General features: G+C 40.0%; 1 protein-coding gene across 10 annotated transcripts in view; it reads left to right on the top strand.

Annotated features, from left to right (window-relative positions):
• The window catches only part of LOC146430868 (uncharacterized), a 537,765-nt gene that overhangs the window by 289,182 nt on the left and 234,169 nt on the right, over window positions 1-14,414 (top strand). For all 10 annotated transcript variants that reach the window (XR_014855166.1, XR_014855165.1, XR_014855168.1 and 7 more), the window contains one exon: window positions 1,853-1,969. Coding sequence is in view for 4 of the 10 variants with exons in the window: in XM_085074905.1 (XP_084931031.1) it covers window positions 1,853-1,969 (117 nt within the window). In the remaining 6 variants the exon portion in view is untranslated. The remainder of the gene's footprint in view (window positions 1-1,852; window positions 1,970-14,414) is intronic.

The following is a 14,414-nucleotide window of genomic DNA, read 5'->3' as shown; positions in this document are numbered from 1 at the left end:
ATGGTAAAATGTATGCTCCACAGATAGCATCTTGTTTGTGTCAGATAGGGCTGTGTAAATAATTGTAGGCAACATTTTTAAAGTAAAACATAAATACCTGATAGTGGAGAAGTTAGTAATAATTTGTGTGTTTTGATCAAGAGATTTGACACAGCTGTTCAGAGGCAGAAAATACTACATGGCTATTAAGACAGAAGATCTTGTTTAAGATTAAGAGTTGGGCAAACTCTTAAAGTAATGTTGAGAGCTCCCAGAAAAGGTATTTTTTGATATCTGAGTAGCAAGGATATTTGGAACAGTTTGGGCATATTTTAGAGATTTAAAATAAAGTTTGTGGCCTGGTGTTGGCAGCAGCTGGGTCAGTGCTGATGTGGGGGTTCTGTAGCTGCAGGTTTCCATCCTGACTCTATGGGATCACTGGCACTGCTCTCCTTCCAGTTGTATTCCCTACAGTAATAACAGTGTCACTGGGTAAGAGCTCAGACAAGGTCACCCAGGAGGGCTGCTGTGAATGGGATTGTCCAGAATTAGTGTGACATGTCCTCCCTCATCAGAATTAGGGACAACAGGGAATTGGGGAGATGAACTGAGCTGGGCCCAGTCTGTAAATGTCCCATTGCTGCTTTTACCTTTTCATGCACCAGAAGCAGCTAAAAGTGCTGTAAATATGCCAGAAGAACAGAACCTGGGACCTGGTGCTTTATATTTGCTGGTCATCAAAGGATCCTGGTGGGACTATTCATCAAGACCACATGGTTTAATAATTTAATTACTTGGCTGTTAACTCATGGAGGAACTGTGCTCTGGGAGATCTTCTGGTGCTGCTGAGTGTTTTGTGGTGCACCAGGAGGGTAGTGTTGGTCTTAGTTACTCCAGCCTCTGTCAAACCCTGAAAGAGTTTTCTGTCGGAGGCAATAAAGTTAGTTCAACTTATTGATAATCAACTTATTCTCTGATCTCCAGGGTTTCTTTCTCAGCTCTGTTACATATCTCTGACAAAGACAGAGCTGTACAGCAGTCCTGGATTGTGACTGAAGTCAGACATGAAGCTAAAGGCCAGAATTTTGCTAACTTGGTCTTTCCAAGCTGAGAAAGCTTGTGTTTTGGATTTATATTTAAAGTTTACAATATATATTATGCTTCCTTGCAAGGCTGTCAGCACATCCTTGTGCTTCACTCAGATGTTCTCAACATTGCTTGGAATCATTGCTGTACAGCAAGGTCACACCATGGAAAACTCTGTTGGGATAAAATATTTGGAAACCAAAGTGAACAGAAAAAGAATTGATAGAATGCCAAAACTTGTGATTTGACTAGAAGCTTCTTAAGGGGTTATTAAGTATAACCAGGGCAACAACAGGAACCCAAGTTTGGCACTGTAACCCATCCTTTAATCAATTATGTGCTTTTAGTGGTTTTGAACCTGATAATTTGTTCTATAGTAATTAAAAAATCTGCTTTTGGTTTTATTTTTCTGTAAAATTTGTGGCATTAAAGAGAGAGGATAAGAATGACACAAAGCCTTGGCCATGCATATAGTGTTTCTTTGTGTAAATAAATTGTATCTTGATTTTTAGGTTGGGTTTCTGCTTTCATTGCATAGAAACACTGTAGTAGACATCTTCAGTGTGAGGCTTTCACTGTCTCTGGAGAGTTGAAACTGTTTGAAATGGCATTTTTCCTGGATATTTGGTGGCCTACCCTAACTGTGATTTTAGCTGGGGTATAACATGTTCACTAAAGGCAGGAAACTTTAGAAGCTTCTCTACCAACAACAGATTATCTCCTTACAGATATTCTGAGCAAATTGTCAAATAGAACTGTTATTATGATTCTTTCCCTTCCTTTGCAGAATTATCTGTGGGGAAAACCCAGTGTTGAAACAAGAAGCAGAAAGCCATTGTCCTTCAAGAATATTTCTCTTAGACCTCCTGTTCTCCCTCCGTGGGATGAAACAAAAAGTGCCCAGGTAGTGTGAAATTCCTCTGTATTCTTGTGGGATTAATTGTGTGTATTTCCAATGATCCAACCTTGAGACACACTGCTGGAAATGTATCCCATGGAAGCAATCTTTGACCCAGCAGCTTGTTCAGCTCACTGGGATTTGGAGTTCCTCACACCTTTCACCCACAGTTGGGTTTGTTTCAATCATCCAGTTTGACAGAAGCAGATGCAATTTGTAGCTTTGGACATAAAAAACCCAAAGAAAACCAACCTACCCCAAAATCCTCAACTCAGTAAGCCTTAGGGATGTCAGATGATTTTTCTCTTTGGATCAATTTTTTTCTCTTGGTACAATTTACACCTTAATTCTTCCACTCATAGCTGTTGGGCATTTTGAAATCAAGATCTTATTCACTTTAAGTCTCTATGAAAAAATCAAAGGTGGAGGAGCTATTTTAAGGAGCTACCATTTTGAGTTACAAGTTTGACTGTTTCTAGACTTCATTAGACACAAGGAGACAAGAAATAAGGATTCAGCATTTGTATGATTTTTTTAAATCACTTTTTTTATCTTAAAATAAGAACACTTACTATATCAGCTCTCTTTGCAATGGTTTCCTCTCTTTCTTACTTAATGAAATCTCCTTGTCTGCCCAAAGTGTTATTTGCAATTGTGAAAAGGAAACTAAGGTACCATGTAGAATGTTTGCATTTACAGCAGGACTGACTGACCTTTACATAAGGTTCAGCGAATGCTCTGGATTGATAGTTCACATTCCTCACTCTGAATGAGGGCAGCTATTTCCAAAGAATACCAATTCATTGTTGCACAATGATCTAAATCCATCTGCAATTGCTGTATTTTAATACTTGGAGGGTTTCTATAACGGGAGAGAGGGAGGCAGAAGTCCTTGTTTAGAGTTCAAGGATAGAAAAGGTATGTCTGAAAGCTCTCTCAGTATATCACATTTATTGTGTTCTTATGCTTTGTTGCAAATGTCACAGCTCTACAGTTGCATGGAAAGTGAGTCTCAGCTAATAAAAGACTTCACCTTTCTTTTCTTTCTCTATACAGTACTTTGTAATAAATATCCAATACAACAGCATTTGTTATTTCCAAGTATATCTGATACACAGAGATGGGGTTTCCTCATAGGGGAAAGGCTGTGTTCTGCACTGTGCTGTTCAGCATTTGGAAAGAATTTTCACAGCTATTTTTCTTATGTTAATGTGCCTTGCTTGAGGTTTTGATAATTTAAATTTTGCTGAGGGTTTTTTCCTTTAACTAATTCATTTGACATTTGCTATAACTTAGCATTGATCAAGAGGAAGTCGTGTGGTATTTATAGAAAACAAAATATGTAACCGGTTTCGCAGGTACTATCTAATGATTTGGAAAGCTTAAATATAATTAATTTGGTCACTGAAATGGATTGTTGGCTGAATTCATGCAGTATATCTGTGTATGAATTGCTGTTATGCATTGCTTCCCGTGAAATGAAATTCTTTTAAAGGAGTAAATTATGTTTCCCATCAGCTCCCTGAACATGGAGAATATAGTACAAAACCTAAGAGCAGAATAAAAAATGAGTACTATTCCCCTTTATCTTTTTTCCAAGTATTTTTCTTGTCTGAAAACTAGCCTGTGTATCTCTGTGAATTCAGAAAACCTAAAATTCCTGAACAGAGCAAGCTAAAGATACCTAAACAAGGCATTAAATTATATGAAATTCTGTATCCTCCATGTCAGGATCACGGGACAGTGAACAAACAGCGGAGAGTCTTTGAGATGGCTTTGTACCAAATTGTTTAAATGGAAAATTACAAAAAAGTGCTGACATCCCTGATGAGCTGTCAATAGGAGATTTAGGGCTCCCCATGTGCCATCAGCATGCTTTAATTGATTAGTGTTACTATCCTGGAGTGTGCTAGAATAAAGGTTAGAGAAATCCTGAGGATATCAACTACCTTTATCAAACTGCACAATTAAGGGTACAGTACAGAACGTGGGAACAGAAACCATCATTCAGAAAGAAGTGATCTGCTTCACTTGCAATGAGGAAGTTTTTTCCTAAAAGTCATGAAATAGCCTGAAAATGGCTGCTCAGAGGAGAGGACTTTAACTGGATCATTATCTGTTTCAAAAAAGACTGTAGGTTATACCCTGTATTGAACAAAGAACTCAGAGAAAGGTGCTTGATTTGGGATCCACGCGGTCCTGGCTATAAAGTGTCTGTGTTAAAGTTGTTCCCTATTTCTCTGAGCAATTTTTAAGTCACTCTAATTTTAATCTCTCCCCAGGGGTTCAGAGAGGCACCTTTTGTAGCCCAGGGGTGAAGCTGCTCAGGGCTGTTTTTATGCTTTGGATTCCAAATGGTTTGGTGGTTCACCTCCATTTGATTCTGGCAGCCCTGAACTTCTCCCTGCAAGGCACAGACCAGGAGCAAGGAAATAGCAGAGGGAGAGGACTGAATTAATTCAGTGCTTGTGCCTCAGGGGTGCAGGAGCAATATCAGACAGAACCTGGTGAGGTTTAGGGACAAGGTGTCAGGACATGGGCAGCACAATGAGCACCCTTGGTCAGTTGTTTCTGGTCACTGTGAGATGTCTTCACCCCACATTATTCTCTGAGTCATTCCCAATTACTGAATGGAGTCATAGAATCATTTAGGTTGGAAAAGCCTAAGATCATCCAGTCCAACCATTAACCCAGCACAGCCAAATCCACCACCAAACTGCTCCCAAATGCCACTTTTACATTCTTTGAGATCACTCCAGGGATGGTGACCCCACCACGTCCCTGGGCAGCCTGGGCCACTGCTGGACAACCCTTTGGGTGAAGAGTATCCCATCTAGACCTCCCCTGATGCAACTTGAGGCTGTTTTCTTTTGTCCTCTCATCCTATCAATTACTTACTGAATGTCTTCAAAACCCTCAACAGCTAAATATTGGGCAAGATTTTTCCTGCAGATGAGAAATTATCCTAGTATTCCTTAGTGGGCATAGATTACATTTAAAATCTCACTGCTACTTTAAATTTTGGGGTTCATTCAGCTACATTAACCCAAAACAGATACTAAGAAAAAACATCTAACAATTGCTTGAGGAAAACATAATGATGTCATAGCATTTATCTCCACAAATCAATTTATTAATTTAGATAAATATCTGCTGGATACAGTATTGAAGTACATAACATTTTCAGAATTGATTATGTTCTTTAAAAATGTTGCCACATAGTCAAATGCAACACTTCAAACAAATAAAAAATTATTAAAACCATTTTTCTAGGAATTTTAAAAATACTGGCTTTCATCTCTGAACAAATAAAACTAAAATTTTGAAATGTTCTGGTAAACAAAAGTCCATTTTTCTTTATCAGCTCTAAATGCTGCTGGTTGAAAAATGTTTCCAGATATTGAGAATGACAGTAGAGTATTGTGGCTTTCATGAACAGCTGCAAGCAGAATGGTGGTGTAATGCATTTATAGCTATAGTAAACTTAAATTGTTGCAGACTCAATGTTCTTTTCCAGCCAATAATTAACATTCTTTTTAATGCTTAAGCATTGCACTTTTTTATTATCATATATTTGTACAGATATATTAAAAGGAACTAAAAAGAGCTAAGAAGATTTGATGTATAAAAGAGCAGTTCAGGGTTTTGAATACAGAAAATCAAATTACCACTGTCTTTGTAGCTTTTTCCAAAAACACAAACAAGATGGAATCCCATGTAGTACATGACTAAAAGCATTTTTGATCCAAACATACGGTGGCAATCATTAAATACATCATGTGCAGTGACACTGGGGAAGGCATTGCTCTCCATTCTGCTCAATGGACCATGCTGCAACACTTGTTTCATGTCTTGAGACCATTTATGATTGCTGTTAAAGAAGTCAGCACTTTACAGTGCCAATGAATCAAGTAAAGTCATCCCATTCATCTGTCTGTTAGGAACCAAAATATCAGAGAGAAAAGGCAAACACAGAATTTAACTATGGGAAAGGTTTCGTGGAAATTTTGTCTTTATCTCTTTGTCAGTGGAATGTGCCAGATCAGGAAGGGAGCAGTCTGTATTTTGTTCAGGATTTAGGTTTTTTGCCTCCACCTCAATCCTTATTGTTAAAGTAATTTTAAGAAAGCTAAAAGTTTCTAAAGGATAAGCTGCTTGTCTTTTCAGCAACTGTCCACCCGAAAATTTGGCTTTTTGCAAGTCAAATTTGGTGGACCTTTTGTTGGTTTCCTGTTTTACTTAGGGGAACTTGTCTTCCTCCCATATAACAAGGACATAAAAAGGAAAATTAAATTCTGTAATCTTAATTCCTGTGGCCAATGTTAGTTCAAGGTGAAGCCCTCTTTGAGCAAACTTGCCTGAATCTTTTCTCCATGCAGGCAGGTCATTGTGCATTCAGCCCTCACAGACAGAAAATAACAAACTCTAGCCTAGAAGAACAGGGTATTTTGCTTTGTCTGTGAGGAGAAGAGCTTTGCCTGGAGGATCCTCTCATTAACACCAGGGAGAGCAACCACCAGGCAAGCTGAGCCTGTACCCAGCCCCAGCCTGGAGCCAGGGATCACTTCTTGCTGTCCAGCTGAACCACAATTCCAAGTGGGGCTCAAGCAACAAGGAGCTGCTTTTTCCCCAGTGGTCACATGGGGAACGTTGGAGTGTTGGAAATGCTGGGAAAATGAATGTCAGGGAATAACACGATTGGTCTGAAGTCATCAGAATTGAATCTGGATTCACAAAACTTTTGAAGTGATGGCAATGATGGGTGTAACTGAGAATGAATGGGGAGCAGGAATTTCACGTCTCTGTTACATGTTAGCTGATGGGACCTTCCCTTTAGAAAGGAAGGATGCTTCAGAAGTCAGGGCAAATCTGATTTTTTAAATTCACAAACACAAAACAGTTGTTATGGGTTTAGCCATGTCTTTTCAGCTGTGCCTCTCATGCTAATGTTTGGTGGAGATGTAAATTTTCTTGAGGTACTTTCCATGTGTTCGTTATTATCTATTCCCATTGAAGCTATAGTTCAGAGCTGCTTTTGATCAAGACTTGGTTATTTATGCTTCATTACATTCCCATGGTTGGACTGTGAGGTTTTAGGGAGTAAGGACTATAGGAGGGTTTTTTATGTGTTTGCGTGGTAGTACTATAATTAGATTTTTATTTCAGGCTACAGTTAAAAAAATTAATGATGGCTCTGAGCAGTGATATTGATGTTCACACTGAATGCAAATAGAAGAATAACAACAAGGGCTTTCTCCTTGCTAATGAATAACACATATTGCTAAGGCACGCTAGAGGTGTGCTCCTCAGAAAGTCAGTAAGAAAAGCCAGTCAGTAAGGAAAGGAGCCACATAAAAACATAGTGTGGCTGTATTGACTGTTTCCTATTGTATTATGAGGTGTTGGACTAGGGAGAGAAGGGACAATCCAGACTGGAGTTACAGGGGCTTTTTTCAGCATCACAGCCTGGTGCAGCACCTGTTAATTGAAAAAGACAAAAGGAGTGGAGCACTTCTCACACCAACCCAGTGCCTAAACAAATCCTTCTCCTTAGCCCTCAGTGTTTATATGTGTGACTCCATTTCATCCTCAATGCATTCCAGTGGTTGATACAAGCAAAGACTTTTTACTCTTCATCTGCTCCCTGAGACACCATTGTAATTATGATTTTACCAATTTGTCAAATATTTCATCTCCTGTAGGCACTGTTGCATTTCTTGTTAGAAATCCCAGATCATGGGAGTTTCAAAGAAGGTGCTTGTGTAAAGTAGGTAATAAATGACCTCTGTGGGATCTCCCCAATGCTCTCTCTTGATTTCAGCCAGCATTATAAAGAAAATTGTTACTGAGATTGCAGAGAAAAGTGAAACTTTACAAGTGTGCCAAAAAAGTGGTTTGGCAAGTTGAAGGTTCTGTCTGTATTTCCTTAGAATTACAGGATTAGGTTCTGAAATGGTTGGAATCAAGAGATATGAATTAAGGCTGGCTTAGCATTTGCCTACTGCTCTCAGATTTTTGGAAGTGTGTAATTTTACACCTTAATTCCTTGTTGGTTCCAATTCTTGTGAAACAAGGAGCTCTTCTGCAGTAACAATTTATTTGCTAAGTATTTATGTGTGCACACAGATGTATACACACAAATTTGCCACTGCTTATTATGTTAGAACACACACCTGCCTGTAAGAAATTTGAATATAAAGTTCATTCCTGCTTTGGACACACCTGTCTTATTCTATTATTTGTGATTATGATGTCACTGGAGACAAGAGAAGCTATTTTCAAAGCAGGTGTCAAAAAAGTAATGTGATCTGGGTTTTATATTGGAAATACCTGTATCTGATCATGTCAGTTGGATGCCTCCAATAACTTTCACAAACTTTGGATCAGAGCTGAGCAGCAGGCAAGGTCTTGTACTTAAAAACCCCAAAGAATGATTGCTGCAGGAATAAATGCAACTAATGGGAATGGATTAATTTCTACAGCCACATTGCTTAATTTTAATCTGAATTGAGGGATCTGTTCAGCTTTCAGGCCTCCAAAATGTAGGTTTGTATCTGCCTACAGAGCAAGTATAACACCAGAAAAACCAAAGAAATTCCCTCACAGGTACCTCTCATAAGCAAACCTCAGGTTCTCGAGGAAGTGTCAGAGATCTTTATGGCACAATTGACTGAAATCCACTGGGAACAGACTGAAACCATCAATTGTTGCTTAGAGTAGGACAGTGGCACCTTCTACAATCAATTCTCAATATGTCAGTAAATCACTGGGCTTTATAGTGGATCCTTGGATCCTAAATTATTCATCCCAACTGCTGCATATGAAAAATTAAAGGGACTGCCTTAAAAACGATGCAAATATTACCTATAAAGGATTCTAGGTTTCAACTTAGACCTGTATCTCAAATATTTACACAATTCCATTATGGACCTGAGCAGCAGTAGGAAGAGGGCAAAAATATCTGAAATTGCTGGGTTTCAACCATCTGTTCCCTGAGTATCTCTAGCACTAGGACTGCTAACTCACTGACTGCAGGCTGATGTATTTTTCAGCTTCCAAGGAAAACGTCTGCCTTGAAGGACTTGCATGCAGACTGACTGCAGCACTGCATCTCACCACCTGAAACCTTGCTTACAGGGGGATGATTGCCCTACTCTAAGGCTGGGTTTGTGTCAGAAGGCAGCCCTTGGCCCTTCCTTGGCTCTAAGGTGTGTTTCTGCAGGTTGTGGCTCCCTGGAGCACAGGGCAGGTGTGATGTGCTGCTGTCAGGGACTGCCCTGTAAACCCAAAATGACAATAGCTTTTGTCCAGTGCCGCTCAGTTTGCCAACCTCTGCCAATGACGTCATTGCCCAGCATTGTGAAATTTCTCTTCATTTAATCATTCACTTGCTGAAATTCAAGGTGGGGTTGTGCAATATGAACTGGAGAAAGGATGGAAAGGAAATGGAGGGCAGAGGGTGTTGACCTTGGCTGCACCCCTGGTGTGTTCTCCAAGCTCTGCTGCCACCTGCATAGGTAACACAAATTTCTGAGGCTGTGCCTTCCTGCTTCCTTCTTTCTCCCCCAAAATCTGCAGGCTCCACAACTGTGTCCTATTTATGCAGTTTAGGATAAATGCCTCAATTCTCCTTTTAGCTTTTTTTTGCCAGCTACTGAAAAAGTTTTGAATTAATTCAACAATCTCCCCTGTAGACAGGCAGGCAAGGATTTCTCTGAAGCCAATGTGCCTTTTGTTTCAGTTAGGGATAAAAGATTTAGCCGGAGATGGTTGGCTACTTATGTAAAATATGAAAGCTTTCTCAGCTATCATATCGTACTCGGCTGAAGTCTGCTTGTTTTATGCTGTTAAACAACCCATCTTTTGTCGTGCAGGGGAATGATACCTGATTTAAGATAATATATTTTCTTTGCTGGCTCTGTTTATGCTTGGAAATGATCTTGCTATATCCCTGTATTGAAAATTTATGAAAGGTACTAACATATTTCTTGCCGTATATTTCTTGTGAGCACACTTTTGCAACTTTAGCACGGTTTGAAAACTACTTCTTGCCCACAGCTAGCAAGAAACAATGATTTCATATTTCCCAAAGTGGAAGCCAGTCAACAGCATTCCTCTTTATTGCAAAGAGGGGATACAATAATAAAAAGGCATTTGCTGGTGGAATATTGCCAATAAAGTACAATAATACATTAAAACAGATACTTAAAGTTAAAATTTATGAGTTTGTTTTTCTGTGCCAGTCAATGTATTTTCATATGTTAACATCAAAATGTAGGCTCTCAGCAAAACCTTTAATAATAAAAACAGCTGCCATCAAAAGCAAGAGTAGAATTTTAGCTTGTGGGATAAAGAGTTTATCCTGTGATTTTGAGGGTGGACTTTTTTTTTTCCTTCCAGATTCAGTTTTGCTTTCCTTTTTCTTTTTCCCTAATAAAATATTTATCAGTTTGTTCCTTCATATATCCTTCAGTGGAGCTCTCAGACCAATAATGCTTCTGTTCTGCCCCCTGTCTTTGCAGAAGATTAATTTAGAAAATGAATGTTTCTTTTAGAGAATAATGCAACCAATCAAAGCTGGGGCTAGGATTCTTGCTAATGAAGGTAAACAGCTTCTGTGTGCCATGTGTACACAGTGCTAAGGCCAGAGCTAGCTCTGCACATCTTCCAAGTGGAGCTATATCTGTAATCTTCCCTTTTTTATGGATCTTTTGGTATCTCACAGACCATTTTTCAACGGAATTATTCTAGAGTTACTTAGAGTAATCCCAAACATGCAATGCAGAATTTCATGGAGCTACTTCTTCATTTGCCATGTTGTTATTGAAATCTGGATCTAACCCGTGGAGTTTGCCAGCCTCCATGGCTCATGTGTGTGTGAGTGCACAGGCAGCAGTGCTAGGAAATGAAGGATGGCTGTGGCTTCAGGACCAGCAAAGTCAGGGAGGTTCAGGTTGTTAAAGGACTAAAATAAATGCCAAACAAGCCTGTGTACAGCCAAAGTCACTGTATTATCTCTAACATCATTAGCAGAAGGTAAATTCATTTTCATCAGTGCATAATGTCATCCAGAGCCCTGGCAAAGGTATGATAGAAAGGTCCCAGAAAAATTAGTTTCAGCTATCAAACTGGTGGAGTCTCGTGACCAAATGGTAATGACTGTTTTTCAACCCTCAGACCTCTGATTATTGATGTCCACATATCTAAACCAGATCTCCTGTTGACTTTGCTTTGAGCTCTGAGCAAGGTGTGGAGACAGGAGCAGCCTAAGGTTCATCCTGGAGGCAACAACAACAGGTTCATAATGCAGCATCCAGTGGGCACTGGATGAGGATGAGTGCCTGGAGAGGTGCATGAGGGCACAGAAACACTGTAAAATTAGCCTGCAGTTTTATGTTTTTAAGAATTTCATCTGTTTTGAAGGCAAAAGAAAATGTCTTCTACTGATTATATAATTACATAATTATATCATGTATAATAATACATCTATAATTGGGAGGATGGTAAATTAACATCTTGTTACCTGGTTAGAGGCTTTTCTGTGGCAAAAAAGTCAGTGTTTTCAGCTTTATTCACACCACCCCTTGAACTGACTCAGGACTAGCTAGACTGAAAAAATGGTGTGTCAGTGCAGCTGCTGTTGCAGGTTATTTTCTTTTGCCCAGTTAGGTGTGATAGTGGGACAGATTCACATCTGTTTATGAGCAACAGTAAGGCTGCACTTATGTGCAATAAAAAAGTGAGGCAAAAAATACAGTGAATCATAACTTCAGGCAACTTAAGGTTGTACTTCTGGGTTTTTTCCTCCACTTCTCAAACTGTCCAGATATACATCACAGCAAATAAAATAGTGAGAACAAAAATATTTAAATAACTTTGAAACAGCAATTAATGCAAAATAGGAGTTTTATTAAATGTCTCCATAGCAGCAACTGACTCTGGCTGTGGTCTTCAGCCAACAAGCAGCTTCATTTTAAGGACCTTTTTTCCCTCCTATATCCCTTGTCTTTGTTAAATGTTATTAGAAGAAGGGTTAGAATTCTGCAGGAGATTGGCTGTTGCTTTCCTCTTGGCTGGCAAGCAGCTCTTGGGTGGGTTTTGGTGTCCATAATCTACCTGTCATTTCACCTCCCCATCGCTTTAGATAGCCATGCTTTTCATTAAAATTGTTTGGGATTTCCTTCTATCCACTTGTGTGTGACACAGTCAAAAGTTTTGCTGGCTCTGTTTTGGATATCTAATGAGCAAAGGAATGGCTTTTTTTTCTGGCACAAATACCCTCTAGACCAGAGTCCTAATCCTGAGCAGATAACTTCCTTTAAAAAGGAATTTTAGCAAAAGGCAGAACCTTCCAGTGCTCTTAGTCTCCTGGATCTTTCTCTGTGCAAGGTTTTCTGTTGCAGACATTTCTTAGCCTCAGAACCACTAAATTGAAAATATGTTTAACCTTTTATATTAATCATGTTTTCCAATTGATGATGATGTTAATGACCAGGAATTATTGTATCAAGCAAAGCTATACCCTCACTATTATTTTAAATTTCACATTGTCAGTTTTATGTCATTCTCAATTTTCCCTCCTCTACCCTGCTCCAGCAGTGTTCCACATAGGACATCTTTGAAAAATTATTACATTACTTGCACATTTCTGGGGTTATTTTTGTTTTGCACTTTGCAACTTTGAATGAACCCAGGCAAGAAACCAAAATTGTTAAATACCACAGGGTGAAGGAACAGTAAGAAAACATAATAATTTGCCTGGGGAATGGTGAGAAGTCAAGATCAAGGTTATTTCTCAGTAAATGCTTCCAAGTAGGAGGCAAATGAATTGCAGAAGCCAGAGGAAGCATCAGAATGTCATAAGGTGCAGAAGGGAATGTACCTGGGTCATTGTCAAGCTTGCCAGCCCTTTCAACTGAATTGATACTGGTTTATTTTCCAGTTGCTATTTTGATGCTCTCAGTACTGAATTCAATGGAGGTTGCAAACAGAGAGAGGCACTGAGGGTGGCTGCACATCACAGGGGAAACAGGAGCAGTGTTTGATACCTGAGGATGATCTACCCATGTAAACCTGGAAGGTCTTACACTGCCAGCTGGAGGGTTGTGTTTGGCTTCCTCTCTGCTCCTCAGGACAAAATGAGCCCCGGTAGCTGTGCTGGTACAGGCTGGGAGCTTATGGGCAGGTTTAGAGCAGGGCAAGCAGTGTGCTCTTGTCACAAAGACCACACACCTCGTGTCTGACACATCTGAAGCACGGCAAACAGGTTCAGGGAAGTTGTTAAAATGTTCTCAATGGTGTTGGTCTCCCTACCCAGAGCACAAGTCTTGCTTTGATTCTCACAGCTCTAGGGAGAAGCTGAGGAACTGGACAGGGTCCTGAAGGTGGTTATCCAGATGGTTGGGGGCCTGGAGAGCATGAGTTGTGTATGCAGGAGGAGGGACAGGAGTGGGTTTAGTGGAGAAAAATGAGAGTAAATCTGATACCCTTTAACTAGAGGCAAACAAACATGGCAGAACCAAACTCGGTAACACCAATGGCCACAGCTGGGGCAATGCTCATGTATCAGGGCATGGTGTGGGTTTATCACCTGGTTATTTTGCAGGGATCATTCCATGCCCTTTGTGCTTGAAGATCCATGTTTGTGCTTAGCTGTCTGTGTGATCTTCCCAAGTGCTAGGGGATGGTGAAAACTGCAGATCAAAGTTTCTAAATTTGCAAGAACTGCCTTGAAAACTGGGAGGCCCTGCAGCAGGACCTGTGGAACGTCACCATCTGCTCTGCTACAGATGTCACCAGCCTCTTGATTAGCAGTTGTGTCCCAAGATTTCTGCCTGGTGACTTTCTGGAATGCAAATCTGCTGTTAGAGTTTTGTCACAGTCAGCCTAACAACAGCCACTGCACTGAGGGAGCTGCAGTGGAAGCAAAGAAATGCCATGGCAGGGACCAAGTGTAAGCATCTCAAGCAGAAGTATATTTAAGATACCCAAACAAATCTGTCAAAATTTGGGAAACAGGTTTTGGATGGAGTGACTCTGCTGGAGATTTTCCTTCAGTGGTTGTTGGATCATCAGGCCAAGATTAGGAAATGGTGTTGGTGGTTCTTATTCTCGGTTTACAGCAGAATAAACCAGGTTTTCTAGCACCAATACCAGTTCTCCATGTTGGTCAGCAAATTTCCTCATGTAATTCCATAGAGCCATGATGGTCAGCCCTGCTAATTCAGTTTTTGTCTTGAAAGGAAAACATATTCAGCCAAGGTCAATACATTGCAGAACAGCTCCTAAATCTTACCATGGTCTGCATAAACAAATGGCAGCCTTCAGGAGCCACAGATTTCTGGGACATTGGGATGAAAATTAATGCTGAGAAGCAGCAGTGGGAAAGAAAAATCTCTTTACTGAGTAAACCACCACCAAGGACTGGATTGTTTTGGTTTTGGTGGGGGTT

Source organism: Lichenostomus cassidix, chromosome 14 (genome assembly GCF_008360975.1).
Source record: "Lichenostomus cassidix isolate B80296 chromosome 14, HeHo_3.0, whole genome shotgun sequence".
Taxonomy (NCBI): domain Eukaryota; kingdom Metazoa; phylum Chordata; class Aves; order Passeriformes; family Meliphagidae; genus Lichenostomus; species Lichenostomus cassidix.
The sequence above is the reverse complement of the archived record's forward strand: the minus strand, read 5'-3'. Positions and strand labels throughout refer to the sequence as shown.